The sequence below is a fragment of the Polypterus senegalus genome, chromosome 18, assembly GCF_016835505.1.
Source record: "Polypterus senegalus isolate Bchr_013 chromosome 18, ASM1683550v1, whole genome shotgun sequence".
NCBI lineage: Eukaryota > Metazoa > Chordata > Cladistia > Polypteriformes > Polypteridae > Polypterus > Polypterus senegalus.
In genome coordinates, this window is record NC_053171.1 from 47,346,499 (window position 1) to 47,374,270 (window position 27,772).

Sequence of the window (27,772 nt, forward strand, 5' to 3'; positions counted from 1 at the left end):
TTCCATAAAAGACAACACCTCCTCACTAAAGGAAATAAACACACTCTAAATTTCGGCATTAACTAATATTTATAATATTTTAAAAAACGAATGTCGCTGGCGGGACGCCTGTCCATTATTTAGCCAGGAGAAGCGTTAACTTTTTTCAGATATTTGGCACGCAAACTAACCAAGCTGTATATGCGTACGATATGATGAGTTGCTTTTATCATTAAAAATCGCTGACAAAGTAGCTTTTCCAGCCTCACCTATTTCAAGGCATCTCCAGAAGACTGTCAAGCTGTTAATGTCCAAGCATGCACCACATACATGCATTCAGTTTCAATCAGGCGAGCGGCTGTAGGTCCCGAATCCACGCGACACTACGAAGTCGTGAAAGAAGGGACCGGGGGTGTCACGTGACATCGCTGATCGGAAGCAACATGGCGGCGATGCATGTGGAGCCGAAACAACTCGGACAAGAGTACCGCTTTCTGCTGCGCTTCGAATAACGGCACTCACCTGGCCGTGAAAAGCCGGCCCCGGGTCGGCCACGCGCCGTGCCATGGAGGACGAACTCAGGTTGGCGTTCCCATCCCTGCCAGCCCCGAGGGAGGACGCACTGGTGAGGAGCCGAAACCGGGAATATGAAGTGAGGGCTTCGCCGCTAGTTACACGGGGGGACTCGTCTTTTAGTGTATTCTAATCAGTACTTTTATTACCTCCTCCTTTAAAGAAAATTGGACACCCATGAAAAAAATATAAAGTTTCTCTCAGGGCATCGTCGTAGTTCTCAATGCAACATAAAGAACTTGACATGGATTCCTCAAATTAGAGAGTAGCTTGGACATTAAATCTAACGCCCGATCTTACCGAGACACATCACTGAGAACTCCCGGCCGCGGTAGCGGGCAGTTATTTGTCTTGGTCACGGTATTGTAAAAACCACGGGCAGCTGGCATTCTTGGTATGGTGCCTTTTGCAAATGACCTGTTGTCATTTCACAAGTTTTACTAGTGTTTTATTTCTTTTTAGGACTGGGCGTACCCCATGAGGAGGGAAATGCAGGTATGGCGAACACTTGAGCTCCTTCCCATGCGCATCGTTTAATTAGAACAACAACCTCTTCTTGCCTTATGATTTTTGGAATGATTTTATAATAACAAAAGAACATAATGTAAAGCAAAGTATAAATGTCATTAGTTTTAAAGTTACAGTTTTAAGGACTTCATGACATCAGGCGCCAATTACACTTATCCTACCTGTGGATTTGCTGGTTCTTAAGTTTGTATTTATAAATATGACATTTTGGTATAAGAGATGTAAAATCGAATGTACAGTGCATCCGGAAAGTATTCACAGCGCATCACTTTTTCCACATTTTGTTATGTTATAGCCTTATTCCAAAATTGATTAAATTCATTTTTTCCTCAGAATTCTACACACAACACCCCATAATGACATGAAAAAAGTTTACTTGAGATTTTTGCAAATTTATTAAAAATAAAAAAATTGAGAAAGCATATGTACATAAGTATTTACAGCCTTTGCCATGAAGCTCAAAATTGAGCTCAGGTGCATCCTGTTTCCTCTGATCATCCTTGAGATGTTTCTGCAGCTTAATTGGAGTCCACCTGTGGTAAATTCAGTTGATTGGACATGATTTGGAAAGGCACACACCTGTCTATATAAGGTCTCACAGTTGACAGTTCATGTCAGAGCACAAATCAAGCATGAAGTCAAAGGAATTGTCTGTAGACCTCTGAGACAGGATTGTCTCGAGGCACAAATCTGGGAAAGATTACAGAAACATTTCTGCTGCTTTGAAGGTCCCAATGAGCACAGTGGTCTCCATCATCCATAAGTGGACGACATTCAAAACCACCAGGACTCTTCCTAGAGCTGGCCGGCTATCTAAATTGAGCAATCGGGGGAGTAGGGCCTTAGTCAGGGAGGTGACCAAGAACCCAATGGTCATTCTGTCAGAGGTCCTCTGTGGAGAGAGGAGAACCTTCCAGAAGGACAACCATCTCTGCAGCAATCCACCAATCAGGCCTGTATGGTAGAGTGGCCAGACGGAAGCCACTCCTTAGTAAAAGGCACATGGCAGCCTGTCTGGAGTTTGCCAAAAGGCACCAGAAGGACTCTCAAACCATAAGAAACAAAATCCTCTGGTCTGGTGAGACAAAGATTAAACTCTTTGGTGTGAATGCCAAGCGTCACGTTTGGAGGAAACCAGGCCCCGCTCATCACCAGTCCAATATCATCCCTATAGTGAAGCATGGTGGTGGCAGCATCATGCTGTGGGGATGTTTTTCAGCGGCAGGAACTGGGAGTCTAGTCAGGATAAAGGAAAAGATGACTGTAGCAATGTACAGAGACATCCTGGATGAAAACCTGCTCCAGAGCGCTCTTGACCTCAGACTGGGGTGACGGTTCATCTTTCACCAGGACAACGACCCTAAGCACACAGCCAAGATATCAAAGGAGTGGCTTCAGGACAACTCTGTGAATGTCCTTGAGTGGCCCAGCCAGAGCCCAGACTTGAATCTGATTGCACATCTCTGGAGAGATCTTAAAATGGCTGTGCACCGACGCTTCCCATCCAACCTGATGGAGCTTGAGAGATGCTGCAAAGAGGAATGGGCGAAACTGGCCAAGGATAGGTGTGCCAAGCTTGTGGCATCAAAAGACGAGGCTGTAATTGCTGCCAAAGGTACATCGACAAAGTATTGAGCAAAGGCTGTGAATACTTATGTACATGTGATTTCTCCGTTTTTTTATTTTTAATAAATTTGCAAAAACCTCAAGTAAACGTTTTTCACGTTGTCATTATGAGGTGTTGTGTGTAAAATTCTGAAGAAAAAAATGAATTTAATCCATTTTGGAATAAGGCTGTAACGTAACAATCTGGAAAAAGTGATGTGCTGTGAATATTTTCTGGATGCACTGTATGTCTGATTGGTAGCTTAGTAGTTCCCCATGTTTTTAAAGACATGAAATACATTCCCACCGTGACACTTTTTGTGGAACACTGAAATTAATTTTAGTTAAGACATCATACATAGGTTTACAGTTTTCCAGTTCACATGTGTGATTGCATATATATTTCTTATATATTAAAAGTAGCAGTATAATTTAAATATTGAAACAAAGCAGCTATAGAGAAAATACTATCTAGAACTACATAGCGACCAGAAATAGTGCTGGAGATGAGGTTGATGAGAAAGTAAGCACAAACGCCTTCAATCCGTTTGCTGCATTTGACATTGTATAAAGACATACATTGGAAGTATAGTTTCACTAGGCTAACTGGTAGAGAAAAAAATCCAAGTGAACTTGATTAACGTTTGATGTAAAACTACAATCCACTTTTAACCAGAGAGAGAGTGAGAGGTTGGGAACGTGCGCCCAGAAATGGGTCAAATTAAATAACTGCTTGAGTGTACAATTTATATTTGATTACCTCAAAACTCAGGAGTGGAAACATTACACAGATTTCAAATGAAGCAACAACAAATGAGTCGCTGATGGAAGTCCTCATATGCCATCATAATTTTAAGCTTCACAGTACCATTGGTCCAGTGTTACATTTCATAGATCAAACATTAGTTGTCCCCAGGGGCAAATTAGTCTTTATTCAGAAGCTCTTTAAATAAATACATAAATAGATAAAGAAATATATGAACACACACACACACACAATGGTCTGAAAACACAACAGAATGACTAAAATGCAGGAAAATTAAAAATAAATAAAACTTGTGAGTTGGCTGTCACAGTCTCAGTGAGGCATTATGCAGATGTATTGCTATTGGTGTTTAGGAGTAGCATTCCCTGACACATTTCTGCTGAGTGATTCTGTGGCTCACTAGTTGGGAGCACATTTAAAATTTATGTAAATTTCACCATCATCACTCCTAAAGTAGTTTAGGGTTTGTGATATGTTTTTTTTCATGAAGTTGAAGACAAAGGAAATTATAATTTATCAACTGAGATTATTATCTTTATACTTCACGAATAGTCAACACAGTACCCTAGTTTTGTTTGATGGAGGAACATTTGGCTTCTGTTTTGTTACTTCTTTGCTTTGCACCACACAAGGCTTAAGGAAGTTATTTGAACTTTGTCTGCCTCTTTTCTCTGGCCCCAAAATGAACCATCCATCAATTTTAAAAGCTTCTTTATCCAATTCAGGAAGAAAGGGAACTGAATCCTATCCTAGTAGCATCTGGTGCACAAGCCACGAATCAGCATTGAACAGTGTGACATTCTCTTTCAGGATACATTCATGTGCACACTAAGACTCACTCAGACAGCACCATTTAACCTCAGTTTGGCCTCCACCCAAAGTCTAGAAATGATTCTTCCATTAATTTGTCATATAAAATTGTTTTTGAGTGGATGAATTCTTGTTTTTTGTCACTCTCATTCACAGAGCTAAGATGAAAGAAAGTGTCTTCTTTGCCAATATAATTTGCAATCACTCATTTTTTAGACCAAGTCTATTGCTGGGACCTCAAACAATCAGCAAGAAGTACTTTTGTTATGGTGATAAATTGATTATTGTAACATTGCTTGCTTGTTTTAGCTATACAGAAATGGGCTAAGTTGTTGTTAGCACCTTCTGGAGGTAGAATGGGTGTATTTGATAGCAGGCTAACATGCCAAAGTGCACTTCCTAGTAAGGATTACAAAGAAATAGATTGGTCAGTGTTTTAACTAAAAACAAACTTGTACTTTAGCAATTCTGAAATAAAAGTTCAATTACTTTGTAGTTATAGCTTTTTTTTAACTTCCTCCCACATATATATATATATTTTTTTAATGGCAATTACTGTTGGAAATGACTGGTTTTTAATTTATTATTCACATGTGACTGCAAAGCCCTATTTTCAACAGCCACTCATTCAGCATCCTAATGGCCATATACTTTACCTTATCTTTTTTTTAGTCATGTATAAAGTAAGTAATTATTATAGAAACCTTCATGATTGCATTAGTACCACTAACACATTATTCTTTTCAATTGGGTTGAATGTAACTGGCATTACTAAAGTAAAAAATGAATTCTCAAGTTATTTACAAAATGAAGAATATTACATGCTACTGATTCCCTAAAACTGAAGGTTTCATGCAAAGGTGTCTACTGTGTTGGAAAGAAGTGGGCAAACTGGATCTAATGGAAAGTTGAAGGCTCAGATGCACAAAAGGATAGATACATCAGAGTCTGTAGTTTGGTGTGTACTTAAAGAAGAAGCCAACTGAGGACCTATATGGTACTTGTTTCTCAAATACCTGTCATCTGCAGCAGGATTAAGATGACTCCAGGATGCTGACCATAATCATTTTTCCAGTTATCTTCTATCCAATGTCTATTATTTTTACTCATTTTAACCTTTTCTTTTTATTTGTAAGTTTCAGATACAAATTGTTTGAAACACTGCCTATATAAGACCAGCATTCTGGAGTTGTATTTTCTTTGTTGCAGAATGTACTGTAATTTGACTGCATGTGTGTTTAAGGAAGAAGCAAACCTGTAAGGCATTTGTTTCTCAAACTACAGATTCTGATACCCTTATCATCTAATGCAGTTGTTCATCTGGGCTTTCCCCTTCTTTTACTATCCTGGTTAGATGTAGTTTTCCCTTTTCTCTCAAGACAATAATAGAAACCTTTGTATAAAGTTTTCTGTGCCTTGGCAGTTTGTCACATGGAATAAACTTCATTCAGAATAAAAAAAATGGATGTTTCTTGACAAAAGATGTTTAATTTTGGCCATTTTTGAACCCAGAACTCCAGAAATACCAGTATCTTGCAACCTGATGAACAGAATAACAGGTTTCCACGTTGCTATTGCAATGTCAAAGGTTTCTGTATCAACTAATTAGCATTTATACATGACTAATTACAGATGAACTTAGGGAGTTCAGCATTGGAAAACTGAAAGAATGGCTGCTAAAAATGGGGCTTTGCAGTCACACGTGAATAATAAATTAAAAACTAGTAATTTCAAGCAAAATGGTCATTAGAAGCACTAGTAATGTCTTGGCTGTATTTTTGAATTAATTTACTGATGTCTTGGTTAACAAATTGTATCAATTTCTATGAAAAACATCACAGTTTCTGGGTGTGTCCAGATTTTGACTGGTAGTGTATAGGAGTTTTCATAAGGCTTTCCTGAGTGAGAAAAATCTGGGTCAATGAAGTTCAATTTGAGAAAAGTACAATAAATTTAGAACCAGAATCAAGAGTTATGAGCATTTGTTAAAAAATAGGACTTATTAAGGTTGGTGTAGTTTTGACATTATATGTTAAAAGATAAGAGCTGAATGCTGCACGTGTGGTGAGGTTGCCAGTATAGTCCCTTGGGATCTGTCCTTGGATCACTGGTTTTTAAAATTTACATTAATGACACACATTCTGGTGAAGTTAGTAAACTTGTGACATTCATAATTAATACACAAATTGGAGAGACAGCACCTGGAAAATGCGGTTTAACATAGAAGAGTGCAAATTTTTCCACATGGGCAAAAATAAACTTTGGTTGTAAATGCAAGATGGGAGACACTCTCATACAGGGAGCAACCTCTAAAAAGGATTTAAGATTCTGCATTGACAAAACATTCTCATCATTTAAAAGCTATGTGCAAAATACTGTAATTAGAAAGGCAACTGTTAGGTTATATCTTATATAGGTTTACAGAGTCATTATTGTCACATGTACAGAGCTTTAGAGTGAAATTTTTCCTAAGTTGCATTAACTCTGTAACAAAGACTCAGCGTGGACACCACCAGGGCATTAATATACCATCACAGACATTGTTTCCTGTCAGTTTAACTAAGTTGCAACCCCAGTGTACACTTTAGAAACCCTTTCTGTGTAATGCATGTAGCAAGCTATTTTTATTTTTCTTTATTGTTCAAGGAAATTCTACCTGGCCTCTTTTTAGGTCCTTATTCATCAGCAATGAAAAGTAAGGTATGGTAATTTTTTATTTACATAATTGTTTCTTTTTGATTAATGTGCATGTTTACTTTCCTGTGTTGCTGGAAACATCAATATAAATGTAGCAAAACTGTTTTGTAGTCTAATTTTGTCTACTAATCACTAATAATGTAGGTAGGTAAATGCATCTTCTTTTCATAGTTTGCCAGTTGTTTTTCTTTTTTTTAAATTTCCTCTACCTGCCTAATACTGCCATGTTATATTAGTGCATCACCTTCAAACTATTCAAAGTGATTAGTTAAAATCTTAAAACGTAAAGGCATCTAAAGTTGACTGTCTCTACCAGCCAGTATAAGAGGGGGAAAAAGGCAGGCAGAGTGTTAAATATGAGCTCCCAGAGCTATTTTTGAACATGGACACCTTACTCTGCTCAGATGTCATATATATTTGGGGCAAAAGAAAGTGTATGTGTGTCAGATTGGGGCTGGTTGATTATAGGGTGAGAATGTTATTTTTAAATTTTAATAAAAGTAATTATTATTTTTTTCCCTTATTGTAATAGACAGTATTTCTTTTTAAAGGTGAATAAAAGTTTGAGTTTGTTCATTTCAGCCTTTACATCAAGCAAAATCATGAATTTTATTAATATGCATGTTTGTGTATGTATTTGACTGTGTAAGTTTGTATTTAATGATATAAATTCTGTATCCTTTTCATTTTTCTAATGGAATGGAAACACAGTTATGATATAGTGCATATAGGAACAGAGAAATTAATAGAATACTAATGACATATATATAGACGAGTGATAATTTTAAACTACCAACTAAGTAATTGTGCTGGAGTAAGACATATGTGAACTAATAAAAAAAACAGTTCAGGATAGGACAATCTTTTATTTTTATTTTTTTTAAATAATGGTGAACCGATAGATAGTGGCAGCACCCCTCTTGTCCTGGAGTGATGTCGCTTACTTTTGCTGAGCCAGGAAAATGATGCCCAGACACATATGTGTGACACAGCTACCCTACTTAGCTCATTCCAAGAGGAGCAGGTGGACCTAGCTGAGAGTTTGTATGCCCAGGAGAGATTGTTAGCGTTAGCATGGAGTGTTCCCCACTGGTGTTTGACCACATACTTGTATTGCTGTAGACTCAGCAACTAGAGGGTTGGAGACCCTATTGGAGCACAGCCACTATAGGTTGGCATGGTTATTTACCAAGATAAACTCCTACCCCAGCAAGAAGTACTTGAGCTGTGTTAGTGCCCATTTGATTGTTAAGGCCTCTTGCTCACTGTACAGTATACCCTTTCTTCTCGTCCAGAAGATTCCGTCTGAGGTACATGATGGGATATTCAGCTCATCTATGACATTGGCTGGTGTCTGAGATGTTGGTCTGGAAGAAAACGGGCAAAACACAGCCCAGAATAACACTTCTTGGGGTTGATCTGCAAACCAATGTAGCAAATAGCTTGGGGAACAACCGTGAACCATCCTGAAATAGATGACCTTGTCGTTGAGATAGGCAGTACTACTATCTGTCCATCAGATGCTTAATGGGTGCCTAAGCCCCGTGTATGCCAAAGGGTAGGATGCGAAACTGCCAGTGTCCACTGAGGGTTCTAAATGTGGTCTTTTCCTTTACTGAGTTTGTCAGGGGGATCTGTCAGTAGCCCTAGTCGCCTGGTGGACAGAAACTAGGCACAATCTAGTAGCCCTGGGAGGTCATCCACTCTCAGCATGGGATATGTGTCAAAATGGGAGACCTGTTTAAGCCAATGGAAATCTCCATCTTCCATCGGGCGTGGGAACTAAAACAGTAGGGCTAGATCAGAGGCTGTGGTTATCGTCATTGACCCAAACGTCTTGCATGTACTTTATTTTCAGCTCCATCTCTGCTTTATTTGCTTCTAGGAGGCAGTACGACCATTTCCTAACTATGAGCCCTGTTTGGTTGTGTATGTCGTGGGTAATGAACAATGTTTGGCCCAGCTTGGTGTCAACCACCACTGATTCTACAAGTGGGGGTGCCACTGATGCAGCTGGCATGATGGGCATACACCTTTCTGAAGTCAGCCTCATCATACTGCGTGGCCATGCCCTTCCCTGCTCTCTTGCTTAACAGGGAATTACCTTGGAGTGGCGGGGCACTATCCAGGACCAGGCCCAGTTCCCCCCTGGTATCAGGTCATAGTGGGTCCTCAGTGTATTTCCTTTGTGACCAGACTCTGCTCAGTTTGATGGCGTAAGGAGACAGTGGCAATACCACCACCCTCAACCTGTGGAGCTCTCCCTGAGAGCAAACCCAGCATGCTGCAGTGGAATACGACAGAATGTAGTGGCAGTCTACAAAAGTGGCATTGCTGGTAGAATCATTCAGGAAAAGTGAGAGGGTTAGGAGTGGCCGCATAACAATACCTTTTTCCATAGATCCACCCACACTGAATGGCTTCATCCTGCCCAGAACAATTGGTGAGCAGATGTCCTGGTTCCTCACACTTTTAACATCAGGTGAGGGGGACTGACTGGTCTCTTCTTCTTGGCCTGGCATCCATCTACTTGCTGACGGGTTCTAATTTTGGAGGCCATGTCACTCTGGACCATCTCCTTTCCTTTGGCCTGTCTGTCTGCTTGGCAGTCTGGTGACTTTTTATTCTTTCCATCAGACCCACCATGTTGACCCAGGATTCCCAATGGATTGGATGGGCCAGGTGTTTGTGTAGCATATGGAAAAGAAAATGGCTAACCCTCATCTCGACCACAAGCTCAACCATGTTCTTTCTGGTGTGGAGCCATCAAGCTATCTTCCCCCAAATTTCAAAGGCTTGCGCTCAGGCAGCTCATTTAGGTCTGACCGATCTGACAGGTCATACGGATGCAGTGAGAAGTATTGGGGCACCAGTAAGGCAGCCCCTCTTAATAAGCAACCAAAAACACAAGGGTGCACAGTAGCACAATGGAAAAGATGGTTGAAAAACCTGCCTAAACAAAAGATTCTCTGACTGGAGTATGCTATCAAGGTTCACAGATGCTCTTTCTGATTCTTGATCTGGGCCAAAATTAGATGTCACCTTGTATGGCTTTCTGTTTTCAAAAATATCTGACCAGAGTTGTTGAGGTCTGCTCTGAGTGCCCTGGGTGAGGTTAGGATGCCCTCAGTGGGTGTCTTCTCAGAGCAGTGGGATAATGAAAACTTACTAAACTACTGATTTGTTGTTTTTTTACATTGATCTAGACATTTGTGTCCAGCTACAGTTGATCTAATTTAGCTTCATGTTCAACAGAAAATATCAAATGTATTTTGTTGCATTTTCCCAGAATGATTTTACAGGACATCACTGGAAAGTGTCTGTTTAGTTGCACTTTGCATGTGTCATCTCTGTGCTAGTTTTGATCTTCTACAAATAAATGGCTAACCTGTGTATGGAATGACACTGAAACATCATATGGTGTTTTGTAGCTCAGTTCATGTATGTAGTTTATTGGAAATGGTTTTGATTATGAAGCTGGCAGTGGTACTTTGTTTATGCAGCATAATAGTTTCATGCTCATGGTAGATGGCCTGTTTACACAGTTAGTTACTGCAGCATAGCAAGATGTAAAGTGAGTAATTTTAAGTCTGACTCTGGACTATCGGTAAGTCTTAACATTATATTTAGGTTGTTTGTAAATTAGTGAAGTATTATTAATTAACATCATATATATTTTCCCCCTAATGAAAATTTATAAATACATTTTTTAATTCGATTTCTTTTCTGCAGCTCTCATTTCTTGAAAAACATGGAATAACTCATATAGTTTGCATCAGACAGGACATTGAAGCAAACTTCATTAAACCAAACTTCCCAGAAAGATTTAGGTGAGCTCTGTTATACTTACTGTGGTATTGTAATTTGAAATATTTCACTGAAAGATCATTGAAAAAGTAAAACACTGGTTGAAAAACTGTACATTTTAAGACTACAGAGGTATGCGTACTAACCTTTAAATATTAAGGAAACATAGGTCTTATAAGTTAATCAAGCAAATGTTTCCAAAACATTTTGAAGATAGTTGAAAAAATAACAGGGTTTCTCACATTGATGAATGATAACAGTCGGTCTAATGGTTTGTACAGAGTTAAGAGTACACACTAACACCTGTTTAGAAACCCATTGCTTAATATATAATAAACACTTGTTAGCTCTTACAGGAATACAGTGTAACTCGATATACTTGATATAACTAACTGTCGAAGTGTGTCCTAATGCCTGTCAAAAATATACTGTGAACTTATAGGTATGTTATTGAGTCTGTTATTATTTTGCATTTGAAAAATAGCTTAACAGATTTCTCTGTGTCTAGGTATTTGGTTTTAGATATTGCTGATAATCCTGTGGAAAATATTATCAGGTATTTTCCAATGGTGAGTGTTAAAAGTAATCTTCATGTAATGTACTTTTAGAAAATCTATATTCAAATCAAAGGTTTAATGTGAAGATGGCATGAGTTCCTCTTGTATAAAGTATTGCATGCTTGTATATGTGTTCTTAAACATTACAGGATCTTAAACTATTTTTTTCCTTTCAGACAAAGGATTTCATTGACTCAAGTTTACAGAATGGAGGTAATCCCCATTATGCTTTGAAAACGAAATATTTCTCATTGACTTTATTCTTTTTTAATATTTCCTTTAATTCACATATTACCATCTAACATTAGGTAGTCGGAGACGTGATGAAAATAAAGTATTTTCTATTTTGCAGGAAAGGTCCTTGTCCATGGAAATGCAGGGATTTCCAGAAGGTATGCTTCTGTTTTTCTGTATGTTTCTCTGGGTTTTGTTGAAGACTGAAAGCTTCAGTATTTAAAGTATTAGTCAGACTTCATAACCTTACATCTTTCTGCATTTCTGTTTTTGATCCAGAAGTATTTTAATTTACAGGAAGGCAATGAATGGATTTCCCCCCCTGATGTTTCACTGTATTATACTATTTAGTATACATGATAATAAGCTGACAGGTGTAAAATACTGCATTGTCAAATTTTAATATTGTAGAAAACAATTAACTTTCCCTTAAAGTAAAACAAAGAAGTATATAGTTCTTTTAAACTGTGAGCTGTAGCAATAAAGAGCAAATCTTTATATTTGACTGTAGTCTTGTAGCAGCAAAAAAAATTCTAACCGTCGAGTTTGAGTTAACAGTCAGATGTTAACTTTTCATCCCACACTTGGTTCAAACAAAATCCATTCCAGTAATATTGAAACCAGTTTTTAATCCACCAGGTCACACTTTTAATTGTTGCTATGTTTGTTACTGCTTGAACATTTCCTATATTGGTCAAAATTAGTCTACATTTACTTTTTGTTTGACTTGTGTATTCTATTTCAGTGCAGCTTTAGTAATTGCGTACTTAATGGAAACATTTGGTTTAAAGTATAGGTAAGTTTTTTTTTATGTCTTGTTTCCAGTTTGTTGGCAGTAAAGTCATATAGTTAATTTTACCCTTTCTTGTTACTTATTCATAAAGGGATGCCTTCAGCCATGTGCAGGAGAGGAGGTTTTGCATCAACCCCAATGCTGGATTTGTACATCAACTTCAGGTGAGCTTTCTGGACTGAAAGGTAATGCTACTTATACTCTTGTTAGTGGCCTCTATTTTAAATATTTCGTGTAATTCTCCAACTAGATATACTGCAAACTTTTAGATAGTTAACCAGCTCTACATTATAAACTAGCACTCATTGCAGTTCAAAATCAATTCTATTTTAAAGCAATCTTAATATAGCATGAATTAAAGATTGATTGAAATCAGAACAGCACCATACACCTGCAAACCTGGAAATCGTATTTGGTAATACAGGCATTATTCTATTTCAAAGTACAAAATTATGTATTTATGGACCTCCTGCTAGGGTATGTATTGTTTCTATTTTTATTTCTAATATTATAAATGTTACCTAGTATTAGAAGTGATTTAACTATCCATGTTGTACTATGACATGTAAACTGTCCCAATTGTTACATAGGCATTATTTTCACTTTTGCTTTAAAACTTTTGTAAAAACAATATTTGTCCTTTATTTCTTGCCCTGGGCGTAGTTAAATCTCTTTCTCGTGGGAACAATAACGCTGCTTGCATTGTGAAGGGGGGGAACTGAACGCAAGCTAAGGAGATGCAGATGGATCAGCTGCTGCTGCCGAGGTGCATGTTCTGCCTGTTGTGCTGTGCGTCGATCATTTTAAAGCCTGTACTGCAGCTGTCCTTCTGTCTCACTGCCTTGTCTCGTGTGAGGTTAATGTGTCTCTCGTGGGATGTCACATTGTCTTCCGAGAAGATCACGTCTTGTCTACCTGGTCTTCCTGCTAGGATTTTTTTTTATAATGGAGTGAAATCAGTTGTTATATGTGAAGGGCATCAGATGTTTAAAAACTCAATACCTTCAAATTAAACGGTGCACCAAATAAAGTACAAACCGGATTCCAAAAAAGTTGGGACACTAAACAAATTGTGAATAAAAACTGAATGCAATGATGTGGAGATGGCAAATGTCAATATTTTATTTGTAATAGAACGTAGATGACAGATCAAACGTTTAATCCGAGTAAATGTATCATTTTAAAGGAAAAATATGTTAATTCAAAATTTCACGGTGTCAACAAATCCCAAAAAAGTTGGGACAAGTAGCAATACGAGGCTGGAAAAAGTAAATTTGAGCATAACAAAGAGCTGGAAGACCAATTAACACTAATTAGGTCAATTGGCAACATGATTGGGTATAAAAAGAGCTTCTCAGAGTGGCAGTGTCTCTCAGAAGCCAAGATGGGTAGAGGATCACCAATTCCCACAATGTTGCGCAGAAAGATAGTGGAGCAATATCAGAAAGGTGTTACCCAGCGAAAAATTGCAAAGACTTTGCATCTATCATCATCAACTGTGCATAACATCATCCGAAGATTCAGAGAATCTGGAACAATCTCTGTGCGTAAGGGTCAAGGTCGTAAAACCATACTGGATGCCCGTGATCTCCGGGCCCTTAAACGACACTGCACCACAAACAGGAATGCTACTGTAAAGGAAATCACAGAATGGGCTCAGGAATACTTCCAGAAACCATTGTCAGTGAACACAATCCACCGTGCCATCCGCCGTTGCCAGCTGAAACTCTACAGTGCAAAGAAGAAGCCATTTCTAAGCAAGATCCACAAGCTCAGGCGTTTCACTGGGCCAGGGATCATTTAAAATGGAGTGTGGCAAAATGGAAGACTGTTCTGTGGTCAGACGAGTCACGATTCAAGTTCTTTTGGAAATCTGGGACGCCATGTCATCCGGACCAAAGAGGACAAGGACAACCCAAGTTGTTATCAACGCTCAGTTCAGAAGCCTGCATCTCTGATGGTATGGGGTTGCATGAGTGTGTGTGGCATGGGCAGCTTGCATGTCTGGAAAGGCACCATCAATGCAGAAAAATATATTCAGGTTCTAGAACAACATATGCTCCCATCCAGAGGTCATCTCTTTCAGGGAAGACCCTGCATTTTTCAACAAGATAATGCCAGACCACATTCTGCATCAATCACAACATCATGGCTGCGTAGGAGAAGGATCCAGGTACTGAAATGGCCAGTCTGCAGTCCAGATCTTTCACCTATAGAGAACATTTGGCGATCATAAAGAGGAAGGTGCGACAAAGAAGGCCCAAGACGATTGAACAGTTAGAGGCCTGTATTAGACAAGAATGGGAGAGCATTCCTATTTCTAAACTTGAGAAACTGGTCTCCTCGGTCCCCAGACGTCTGTTGAGTGTTGTAAGAAGAAGGGGAGATGCCACACAGTGTTGAAAATGGCCTTGTCCCAACTTTTTTGAATCTGAATTCTGAATCAAAATATTTTTCCCTTAAAATGATACATTTTCTCAGTTTAAACTTTTGTTCCGTGATTTATGTTCTATTCTGAATAAAATATTAGAAGTTGGCACCTCCACATCATTGCATTCAGTTTTTATTCACGATTTGTATAGTGTCCCAACTTTTTTGGAATCCGGTTTGTAAAAAATGTAATTTTAAAAAGCAACACAGAAAGGACAGATACAATCCTTTAGTTAAATATTATATCTTAGAGACAAGCATTGTGTTTGAGTCAAAACCTAAATGAACACTACTTTTACCCGAGGAGTAAAGAGGCAGGGTAGTGACAAAGCCGGTTTCAGTTGTCTCATCCATTTTGTGATGAATAAGCAATGTATACAGTACTAGCAGAATACCCGCGCTTCGCAGCGGAGAAGTAGTGTGTTAAAGAAGGTACCAAAAAGAAAAGGAAAAATTTTAAAAATAACGTAACATGGTTGTTAATGTAATTGTTTTGTCATTGATATGAGTGTTGTTCTCATATCTATCTATCTATCTATCTATCTATCTATCTATCTATCTATATGTTGTTCTCATATCTATCTATATATATATATATATATCTCTATCTATATATATATATATATATATATATGTATATATATATATATATATATATATACCCGCGCTTGGAGAAGTAGTGTGTTAAAGAAGGAAAGAGAAAGAAAAGGAAACATTTTAAAAATAATGTAACATGATTGTCAAAGTAATTGTTTTGTGTATTAGGCGGCAGCGCCACGAAGTTGTTTTCGTAGCTGCATCAGAAAATGTACCACGACGCCTGACACGCCTCCTTTTACTGTTTTCTCACAGCTTGGATTGCTGCTGTCATATATATACACACACACACATACATACATACATACATACATACATACATACATACATACATACATACATATCTACATATACACATATATATATATACACATACATATCTTCATATCTACATATCTATATACATATCTACATATACACATATATATATATATATATACACATACATACATACATACATACATACATACACACACACAATTATATATATATGTGTGTGTATATATATATACACATACATATACTTGTGTGTATGTTTGTATGTGTCTATATGTGTGTGTATAGCTTTGGTCACTGAGTGCAAGGGAAAAATAATAAATTATAGTCTATAAGTTATTAAACAGTAAAACATTAACGCTTTTAAGAAGTACAGGTACATTGAAATTACATTTTCTATGTGAACGCTCAAATTTGTGCCTCTGGTAATGTGCCTTACCGGCATTTAAAGAAAATTAGTTTTGTGTCCTCTGCAGTGTTAAGAGAGAAAGGCTTTGGTTTGGGATAAAAGGAAAAAAGGTGTAAAGAAAGGAAAGTTGCCTTTTCTTTTATATAGTATAGAGAGATGTGTTCGCTGATGTTATGATCGCCTTTTGGGGACAGTCGCGGTGGGTCTTGTGTAGACTGGTGAGATGTCCCCGCCATTAATCGGCTTTGATGGCACTGTCAGTCCTCTACTCGAGTGCGTGTCTTCATAATCCGAGGTGAGGACCTCATAATCGTATACGTGCAAAAGAAAGTGTGAATCGCCTTAATATTATTTTGCCGTGGTGTAGAAAAGGGGTCCCGTGTTTGCACTTGTCTGAGCTATAGCGCAGGGGGAGGATGAAAAAAATTAAAAGTGCTCACTTTGACTTAAGGCAGAAGCGCAGTCAGCGTCTCAACGGCCGGCACAGCTATGCACGCGCTGGCTGCTCGCTTTTGCTGGGCAGGAGACCCCAGTTTTTGCAGACACGTTCATGATATCAAAAGTCTCAGAGGTCATTCATATATATATATATATATATATATATATATAGCAAAATACCCGCTCACAGCGGAGAAGTAGTGTGTTAAAGAAGTAATGAAAAAGAAAAGGAAACATTTTAATAATAACGTAACATGATTGACATTGTTACGAGTGTTGCTGTCATATATATGCCTGCCTAAATAAGTCGCCCTCACTTTGCTCTTTTTTACCGTTCATTTAATCATGGCTTGTGGCGGAAAAATCTGTTTTTCTGTGTTTCATACTTCTCAAACCAAGGTGGTGCGAGGGTAAAATTAATTGGGATGCGCTGATCAAAGTAATCTGTGTACCAGGAAATCATGCATTGACAAAAGTTCCCCTTTGTTTGTAACGCAAAGTGTGATTAAATGCATTTTTTTAACGCGTTATGGAGCACATGCATCGAAGCTTCTCAGCTGTGCTTGTGCTAAGAAAAGGAAAGATTTTAAAAATAACGTAACACGATTGTCAATGTGACCTTTTGTAAGTAGTGCCTGGAGGATTCAGTGTGTAGAAACTCTAGAGACAGCGTGTGTATTAACTTGTGGATTTTTCTGTGAGTATTTGGTGGCAGTCTGACGAAGTTGCTTCGGAAGACGGCGTTAGCCGCGGAGCGCAGCTCAGAGCGAAATCAGATGAATGGGAGGAGATGATGACGCCACTCCCCACCCGTCCTTAACTGTCAATCCCCACAAACACAGTCTCGGAATTTGCATAAGCACACCCCTTCACCTACAATTTTAACTTAGTTACAAAGTGATCAAAACTCTCGTTTATATCCTGTGTCCTCTCATTAAACTTGTATCCCGCATTACCTGTGGGCATGTGAAACGCCAGCGGTAGCCTGTCTATGAACTTAATTTAAAGTTTAGGTTTACACCTTGCTTTCTTTCCGAGGTAGCAGCACTCATGAATATGGTAGTAAATGTCACTCGCTCGCTTCTTATTGTTTCGCTGCCTTCTCAATTATATAATGCATGTTTTCTTAAGCGCTTTTTGGAGGTCTTCCTGGTTTTCTACGCACTGCGTTGACAGTCAGTTCACGTGATTACGTGGGAGGCGTGATGATGTCACACGAAACTCCCCCACGTCTTTCCAGCTCAACTCTATTACAGTTAATGGAGAAAAATACCTTCCAGTTATGACCATTAGGCGTAGAATTTCAAAATGAAACCTACCCAACTTTTGTAAGTAAGATGTAAGGAATTTCAGCCTTCTACCTACACAGGAAGTTGGAGGAGTGAGTGAGTGAGTGAGTGAGTGAGTGAGGGCTTTGCCTTTTATTAGTATAGATTAAAGGTGTGTGATAGTATAAATGTTTAATAGTGAAGCGCAGTGTCTTATTCTTAAAGGAATAGGATTCTAGTTTGGCATATACAGCTGAAGCTGGTTTTAGTACGTTAACATCACAATACCAGCAGCATTTTGAGTCTTTCTCTACTTATTGCAGGCAGATTTACAAAATAACATTACAGAAATCCCACCAAGAGGTAATGAGAGTAGAACAAATTAGATCTACCACTGAAGCAAAGAACTGGCATGGATGCTCACCATCATTTAATCCAATCAACAACTCTTTTAAAACATCAGTTCCCAGGTTGTCAGTATTGTTGTTTCACTGCGTTTTGGTCTGTAGGTTAATGCTGCATCTCGTAGGTATCTATCCACAGGAAACTGGGACTAAGGATGGCACTGTGCTAGCCTGGTGGGATGGTACTCGAGTTAGAAATATAAATCCTGTGTTGAGTTTTATTTAAAGTAAGCAACTGTATAAATGAGGGGTTTGAGTATTATTACTCTTGATCTGTGTTAATAACATATAGATGCTGCCTGGATATATATTTAGAAGATATGCAAGATTGTAGATAACTTAAGGAAGGAAGTATAATATGTACTTTAGTGATAAGTCAAACTTACTTGGCATTAACCTGTACGTCTCTTTTCAGTTTTCATGTACAACTCAGGGCTTTTAGTTTCAGTCCAGTAAGGCCTTGTTCACACGGGCATTAAAATCGAGCATTTTTTTGCGTTCGTAGCGTACGGTGAGCGCGGATCAAGCGCCGAGTGTTTTCTACACGTAGGAGTCAATGAGAGTGTTCACACGGGCTTTGGTGACGTGCGTTTGTCCGGCTGCGCGTTTATACGGCATCAAAAAAACGTTGCATGCATCTTTTTCTTGGCGTTCAAAACCCAACGAACGCAAGGAAAACCGCTTCTAGTTCGTTTTCTACGCGTTTATTTTACGCTTCGGAGGAGCGGAGGGGGGGCATTTCATTGCATAACACCGGTGTAAGCGCACACGCGACTACTGTTTCCTTACCTCAAAGTGACAAGTAGTCTCTCTTCGGGGCTAACACCAAGTCGCATATTGGTTGATCGGCGTGCAATGTGGCATTGCACCAGCTGCAGCAGACAATCAAAAGTGGAAACCAACATCCGACAGTAATTAAAAAACTTTCGCGTAAATTTTCGCATTTCCTCATAAAGCACAAAAAACTTCCTTTAACCCGACGTTGTGCAGTCAGAGGATGAACCCAGAAGCGGCGGCGATTTTTTCTCTCCCTACATCGCCATATTACGAGTATTTTTAAAACAAGAAGATTAATATTTAACATAGCAAAATGGTCCATATTGAAAGGAGGCACCTCAAATAAAACGACAAGGGCTTTCATATCCAGTTCCCGACACTGCCTCCACAGGTTAACACACAAACTACAATTTGGGCTGCAGGCTGGCGTTAGACAGAGACAAACGAACGCCGGTGTAGAAGTCAATCGATCGCCACCACAAAATGCAACATAAACGTCTAGGACGTTTAGAGCAAGTTCGTTTATCCAAAAACTTAACGCCCGTGTGAACAAGGCCTAATTGATGACTTTGCTTTATCTTGTTTTTTCTTGACCAGTTAAAAAAAGCTGTGATTAGCGAGTTAGTTAACCTTGATTTGGCCCCCTTTGTATGTGTGCTTACCTCAAAACAGTTAGTTGAATATGTCATTCTCTTTCTGTTTGCTGAAGTGCTGTTAATCGCTGTAGCTGTTATCTTGTTCCAGGTGTTGTCATGTTGTGCACATAAGTTTGGGGAGTGGAAGGTTGTGATGGTCTGCAATTTAAAAGTCCCAGGGTAGAGCAGGTCGGCGGCTATGGTGCTCCAGCATTTCTGGCGTTCAGTCACGTTATTTATAACTTTAATATTACTTTGTTACAGTATACCAAGCAGTGTTTAACTTTGTTCTTTGGTCCACTTTTGCTAGTAATGTTTTGAAACAGAACTTTCTCTGGATTTCTCCTGACAAAACCAAAAAACATACTTTGTCACAGACTGATGCAGCACGATGGAAACAAAAAGTATGAATAATTTTTTAAAAAGGCGAGCAAGAACTATAACTCAATAGTAACAATAAGCAGAAATCAATTATAATGTATTTTATAAGAATAATTTTTCATAAACCAAGTATGTGCAGTAGAACTTCTATTTACCATTTTTCTAGGGAATGTTTAAAAAAGTATTAAATGCAGGAAAAGAGTTCAGTGAAGGAAACTATCAAGATCCCATTAGTACAGAGTCTAGGTTCTTTGTATTTACGTTTTTTTTTTTTTTTTGGTTTTTATAGTTTTAAGATTACCACTTATGTTACAGTTTGAACATGCCCTTATTTGTTTTATTTGTGGAATTATTTTAGTTTTTTCAGATTGTTACTAATTATCATGAACACTGCTATGTTATTGGTAGTAAACTCGCCATTTTTAAACAACGAAAGCCTGTACTCGATTACACCACAGTGTGTATGGCTTTGTGTTTGATTTTGAAAATGCTATGTTTACCCTGCATTTCATCTCCCAATTTTTTTTAACTCATATGTGACACATCTGATCTTTTAACAGAAATGTGATCAGCAACAATTGACATGGAATCGCTCATTTCAGATCTCTACTTTTGAACACAAAAGTATACTTCACATCTCGCTGCTACCAGTGATAATTGCACTCAAAGCGATACAGTAGCTATGATTTTGTATTTCTCTTCCTTCCATCCATTATCCTCTATATCAAGAGTTCCCAAAGTGGTCGATATTGACCCCCTGGGGTCGATTTGAACTTTCTAGGGGTCGACAGCAAAAATAGACCCTCTTACTACTGCTATTTGTTTGTTACTTCAAAATATCTATGATTCCAATAGGTACCTAAATTAAGAAGTAAAATAATTTAAAAAAAAAACACATTTTTGATATAAACACATTACATACCAAACTTGCAAACGAAAAGGTAAAATGTGTCATTAAAAGAGTCACACGTAAGAATGCATGTAGCACAAACATGTCTGTGCATTGTCTTAATGAACGTATCAAAGCAAGTGCAGACATGAAAAACCGTTGCATGTGACTAGGGGGTCAACGGTTTTAAAAGTTTTTGGTAAAGGGGTCTGCGGCCAAAAAAAGTTTGGGAACTCCTGCTCTATATGGCTGCCATCCCTGACAGAAAGTAAAAAGACCTCCTCTTTGAAGTGCTGCACATGAGGAACGTAACCTCAAATGATTAGACTAGCTAATCTACACACATGATGTTCGTGTCTGCTCAAGTGACTTGACACAAGTCCCCAAGGAATCTTTGTGTAGAGAATCTTCAGTTGTATCTTATATCTGTTAACATGAATACTTTCACAACACTAAATGGTTCAAGGCATTTTAGCACTTATTCCTTCACTTCTGATATCAAAATTGAAGTTGCTGATATCAGCAGTTTTAAATTTAATATTAAAATTTTAAAAATCTGGTATTTTTTTTGAGTACAATTGGTGTTTTTTATTGTTGAGTGTATCACTAAATCATGAAGGACAGGTATACAATTTTTGTTTATTTTTTGCTTTTTTTGTAGTATTTGTTGTTGTAATGTTTCTAGGACACCAATTCAATGTACTGGAATTTGTAAGACATAATGCCTTGTTTTATCATCCAACAGTAGCACAGCTACAGAGAGTTCTGTACCAACTGCTTCGTCTATGTGAAGCTTTTTGGTTTATTTTGGTTTTCGCACTGTGTTACAGCAAAGAAAGCATGAAGTATACAATTTGTTAGAACTGGTCATGTGTAAATTAAGTAATGCCAGGGCATTGAATACTGGAAAGGAGCTCTTGGCATTGCACTCACTTTAGAAGTCATGAACTTTTGTAGTCAAAGAGAAAAGTGGAGAAGCAGAAATATTTTAATGGTTTTTACAAAGTCCTGAAAGGTGGAAAGAAAGGCTGCTGCTGGGAATAAGCAGTCTATGTTTGGATTAAATACACTGGCTATTGTATATTTGAATAGATTGTTACAGAGGGAAGAAAAAAGATGGACTCACTCCCTCTTCCAATGTGGTTTATGTGCTTATTTTTAAAACTGTAGAACTTTTCTCCCACCCAAAGCGTTCCTGTTATATTTTATAATAGACTCCAATAGGGCAGTGTTATGCTATGTTAAAATCCACTAAAACACTAATATGCATTTCATCTCCCTTGTCCTGTAGCTGTGCCTGAAGGGTGATTGTTTTTAACACATTTCTTAGCTTCAATTTTTAAACTAAATTTTATTTTTTGTTAAAATTGTAATCAATACTGACAGGCTTATTTGATATTTCCCACAGGAGTATGAGGCAATTTATCTTGCAAAGCTAAGTGTGAAGATGATGTCTCCTGTTCATCTTGGACAGTCCTTCTCCATGGAAGCAGGGGCACAAGGTAATTCGCACTACAACAGCCTTTCCTTCAGCTTTTTATAATGCATATGTGATATTTTAGTTAGCTGTCAACTCTGTGCAAAAAGATGTCGTTAACATGTTACTATGGAGGAGAACACATAATGCAAGAGTATTTGGAATAAGCACCTCAGCCAGAATGCAAAATGGCAGACCAGTGGTGTATTGTGATCATGACCTTTAATATATCTAAACAGTCTTGTATAGTAAATTTGACCAATTACCATCTCAAAACTATAGTGTTGGATTTGAGAGGTCCTGTTTTTGATGTGTTGTTACTGTAGAAGAGTAAGATGGGCAGTCCCTTACCCCTGTAATTTATTGTGCTGGCTAACACTTAGCTCCATTTGAGCAGAATTTAAGAGTAGTTGTTATCGTAAGGAGCCCCTGGTTTGTACATAACACAGGGTAGCTATGAATGAGCCTGTCAGTTGACCCATATTTATCAAAGAATAAAACTGTGAAAGGTCTTGCCCATCTCTCTTACACTAATTTATATTTAATCAAGTGTAATTTCATTTTGCTTTCCAGATTTGTTTTTTCCTTTGTGTAGACTAGATGACATTTAATATGTTTAACTACATTTCACTTCTTAAAAATATACTGAGGAATGCAGTAATAGTACCAATTAGATGTAACTGTTTCTGCTTGTTTCATTTATGTGTAAGTATTAGCAAAAGAGGAGTTTTAATAAACTGAACCAAAAAACGTATATTCTGCAAAAAAATGTGTAAGGTTCATCTCCAAGTGGTTATGTCTTTGAAAAGGACAACCAGAAAACATCTCCGCTATGACCACATTGGGCTTGTAAAGCCCTTAGTAGGAGATGATGAAATAACTAACAGGTGTCTTCAGCAGCCAGACGGGAACATCAAGTGCAAGTGGAATGTTCATCTGAAGCTGATAACGTATTTGTCATTCACCTAGGATTGATATTGTAAAGTTAATTAAACAAGTACATTTTACATTAATTTGGCATCTTTATATATAATACGCTACAGTGGCTGTCCGTTTTTCTGTCCAGGATTTTAAATCACCTGTAGCTCGCAAACCGTTTGACCTGAAATTTGGTACACATATACTACGTGACGTCTACTATCCACTTTCGAGGTGATGATTGACCTCCAAGGTTATTCCTCTTTTTATTTTCATTCTGTTTTATTGTAAAATCAACTCTCGGCCGGGACCAGCATGCGTGCCAGCGCCATTTTCATTCCATACCTCCTTCGCCGTCACTTCCCCTACCTCTTCATATCTTAAATCATTCTTGAGGCAGATTGACTACTTCAGTGCCAGCTTAAGTGAAAAATTAAGGAAAACGTACTAAGTAATTGCAACACAAACACTGACTTAATCAGTTTTAATGCAAAAAGATGCAGGCGAAAGAAGAGATAAAGCGAGCTGCTAGGGTGGAGAAAAGAAGAGCTGCTCAGGAAGTAGCAAGCGCATCAACCGCTGAGCAAACGAACAGTAAACATACAGAGAAAGAGGATGAAAACTATGAATGCTCAAGTCAAGTGTATTCACTGCATGTTATCGTGCCATGCACCGTTACTGGTATTTAATAATGTTGCATTATCTGTGGAGCAGTTGTTTCCATTGCAAATTAATGAGTTAAACTACAACTATGAAAAAAATGTACATTATTATTATTATTATTATTCCTTTTGCAAAAGGAAAAAAAGCAGTGGATTTGTAGGCCTCTAAATTCTGCCCAGTGGGTTTGTTTGCAGACTTTGCTTTCCGTCACTCTTTCTAAATCTTGGCAGTTTCTGGCATGCAGGCAAGTGCTCACTAATACATTTATCACAGGTGTGAAAGTCAGTCCCTGCCTAAGACTGTGACTTCGCAAAAGCGGGGTGCTTTTGTGCCTCACTGATTCATTGAAGTACGGAAACTCTGTAGAGATGTGCTTGTGCAAGAGCTTTTCAAGTACTGGCCAGATATATTCTGACTTGCATTGGAATACTTCTCAATCAGGGTGGTGTCTCTCCTACTCTGTAATTGCTGCACAGGAGAACCCCCCAAGATAGTGTGGTGATACATATAAGACCTTAGCAAGAGAGTTGCAGAGAAGAAACCTTTGCATCTTGTTTGGATGTGTGTACCAGTTTTTTGTCCTTTTTTAGAGACACTGGAAAGAGTATAATCCAGTAATTCTGTAGTCCTATTTTGAGACTGTAGTGCTCACATGGAGAATGGCAGGTAATCGGTAGATAAGTCTGCATGTGGTTTATAGATTTGTGTATCCTGGAAGGTCCTGTGGAAGGTGTGTCAGTCATTTGGGGTTACAAGGCCACGTGTGCTCCTTGATCCCTGTGTTTGCAGAGCAACAATCATTGTCATACATTTGGTATCTAAGTGTACTGTTTACCATTGTCTGTTGAGACCACTCGATCTCCTCTGTTCAGAATTGTATTGTTTAATATTGTATCCATAACGCCTCTAGGACTGTGGTGGATCTCTCCATCCCTTCTCATGACCTTTTTACATTTCTTCCATCTAGTAGATGGTATGAAAGAATTCGGGCCAGCTCTGTCAGACTCAGTAATAGCTTCTTCCCCCAGATTGTCATTCTCCTCTTCTGTACTCTTCCTCATTTGTCCTTGGACCATGGAGCCCTTTTCAATTTGTGGCTTTCTCTGATCTGTTTGGGGCGTTTGAAGCACACTTACAAAGCTGAGACTCAGACTTGCAAGATTTATTCAGCAACATCTAGTCTTACAATTAAAGTTCAGTTGGTCCTACTAATGTGATGTGTTTCTCATGAATTCAAGGTGGGGTTAGGCAAACCACAATTCTGTAGCTCAGAGAAGCAATCGTCAAGAACATCAATCATAGGTCAAAAAGACAGACGAGAATGCAATATGTACAGTTTGAGTGCCTGTGACTTTAAGTGGGAAGCTTCTAGCATGTAGGCACTCCAACCTGCAGGGAAAAAACCTGGGGGTTGGTGGCAGAATTGGCACTCTGGCCACCAGAAAAAGCCTCACACTGTTCCACTCCATCTGGACTAGTGTGGTGCTGAGGTGACACCCTTTGAATGGCTGCACTATGGTCTTAATCTGGGATCCTGAGTGGATTTGTCATGTGGTGGGTGCTGCAATGCGCAGTATCGGCGCATACTCCTAACCTCTCTCTATTCTAGGATGTATGGGGGATTATAGAATATCTTAGAAAAGTTAAAGGACGAGAGTTACAGAATTTGAATTTTATTTCATTGATGTAAAATAGAGGAACATTCAACAAAGTGACCCAGGGGTATGGTAAGCAGGTAAACAAGAAATGGTACCTCAGGAAAGATTAAGGAGACCATTGCTGAGGACAGGTTGGCTTGTGACCCTTATCAGGACCAGCAGCATACAGACTAATAACAATGTTAACAAAAGTGTTTTTATTACTGAGTTTACATATAAAGGATTAGCATTCAGCTGTTACAATGACTGTTTTGCAAGGTTTTATAAAAATGTTAATGGCATAGGTTTTTCCACAGTGTGACCTAAATTGGGTCTTTGTGCCACTTTACCACACATACCAGGAACAAGAATGAGGAGGTTACATTTGTGACATCACAGATGCAGTGCACAATGTCATAAAACTCGGGCAGGACCCATACTGCGGCAGCACTGCAGCCTCACTGAAAGCAGTTCTTGTTTTCTAGTGGAAAGTAGCATTTGCATTATTGGATGGAGAAAATGTCTTTATGAAATTGTAATCAATTGATTTTATTTCTGTGGCAGGAAGCTTGAAGCGAACTTTGGAGGATGACGAAGACTTTGGAAGCATGCAGGTGACAGCAGCCCAAAATGGATAATTGAAAGATTGAAGCCATCAGATTCACTAGATGACTTGACAAATTTTATGGGGTTGAGGAATTGTTTCTACTATGGAGGGGAATTAGCGATAATTTCAGTTATCAGAACACTTGTTTTAATGAAAGAAATCCTCTGCCATGGACTTGTGAGGTAGGAGTTTGCTGGAGGAGATATCAACACACGCATGGTTGAAGGAATGGGTTTAATCCTTCTTTTGGGGGGTGTTGGGGGGGGGGTTGGGTTGGTATTGAGGTAGAATGCACTGATTTAATATTGCTATTTTATAGCGTTTAATACATTTAACAAAGGGGGAGACACTGCAATAAGGCTCCTTTTATACTTGAACTCGCTTCTTTTTTTTCTTTTCTTAAAGAATCTGGCCCCATTAAGATGAGTTGTTTCTTAGGTTTCTAATGCAAACATCACAAACAGCTTTTGCGTATGAACGCTATGTTTACTCAAAGTCAGATGCTAAAAGATGGAAGTGATGCATCTTGAATTGCAGGGTTATTATCCCCCCACCACCAATCCATGACTAGAATGGCAATCCTGTATATCACAAGCAAATTTCAGTGGTTAGGCCATCCCATATGATTTTAATTTTTGAAAGATACGAGGTGGTGATGTTTTTAATTGGGACCCTTGCTGTCCTGTTTTTTTTTTTCTCTCTCTCTCTAAATTGCACTCATTATAATGAGACTGAAAGCGGGATGAACTTGGTTAGTAATAATGACTCCATGCATTCTGGGTCAGAACCCCATAGTGCATTAAGGGACACGGAACAGTGTAAATTAGGAGGCGTTCTGCTTAGAGCATTGTGCAACAGCTTCAGTTTGTAAAATCAATTAATATGTTAATGGTATTTATACATATTGATTAAATACAGTTTGCTATAAAAGTGTATTTGTTTCCTTGTGCTTCTACAAATGGTCTTTCAAAGTCTACAAGCTTCTCTTTTGCCATTTTTAAATTAAAATTGTATTTTAACAAGTGATAGCATGACAGTCGTTCCAGATGAGGATGATAAAATTTGAGTTATGCTGAAAATCACATTTAGTCACATTTGACGGTAACAAGCATTGACGTTTCAGATTTCTTTTTGTGCTGATAAAGGGTTTAAATCTACGTTTGGATGCTTTTTCCAGTTTATGTAATTCGTCTTCAGTAAACGGAGAATGTTGGCTGATCTGTCATGCCATACAAGCGTCAAGATATTTACTTGGTATTCGGTGGTAAAAACAAAATCGCAGAACATAAGAGGGCTGCATATAACACCATGCTAAGGACACACATTTGTGAATGCAGTGTACACAGTCCAGAAAAGGCACATTTAAATGGCAATTATCTGTCTGCCATTTTATTTGAGCTAAAAAAGAAAATAATTTAATTACTTTAGTGTTAGTGGTTCATAAAATATGCTCATCTGTCTATATAACACATTCAAATAAAAAATACACCAGTATACACCATTAAAACTACTGCCCAAGTGATGATCTGTCAAGCAGTGTGCACCGATCTATCTCAAAGATTACCAACTTTTTTTTCCCTTGTTTTAGGTAGAAATGACTAAAATAAGGCATCTCTG

General features: G+C 38.3%; 1 protein-coding gene across 3 annotated transcripts; it reads left to right on the forward strand.

Moving 5' to 3' along the window:
• The first annotated feature begins 370 nt into the window (after positions 1-370).
• styx (serine/threonine/tyrosine interacting protein) lies at positions 371-27,088 on the forward strand. Of its 3 annotated transcripts, none has more exons than XR_005631266.1 (11): positions 371-604; positions 1,015-1,047; positions 6,933-6,961; positions 10,691-10,788; positions 11,274-11,334; positions 11,499-11,535; positions 11,675-11,714; positions 12,348-12,352; positions 12,441-12,513; positions 22,262-22,355; positions 26,113-27,088. XR_005631266.1 is itself a non-coding variant. In XM_039741518.1 (11 exons), the coding sequence occupies exons 1-11, from the start codon at positions 436-438 to the stop codon at positions 26,184-26,186; spliced, it is 759 nt and encodes a 252-aa protein (XP_039597452.1). In that variant the 5' UTR covers positions 375-435; the 3' UTR covers positions 26,187-27,088. The 3 variants fall into 3 exon arrangements, 2 of the variants coding, with proteins under 2 accessions (XP_039597452.1, XP_039597453.1); XM_039741518.1 differs by having other exon boundaries at positions 375-604; positions 12,302-12,352; XM_039741519.1 differs by having other exon boundaries at positions 429-604; positions 6,908-6,961; positions 12,302-12,352.
• Positions 27,089-27,772: the final 684 nt, after the last annotated feature.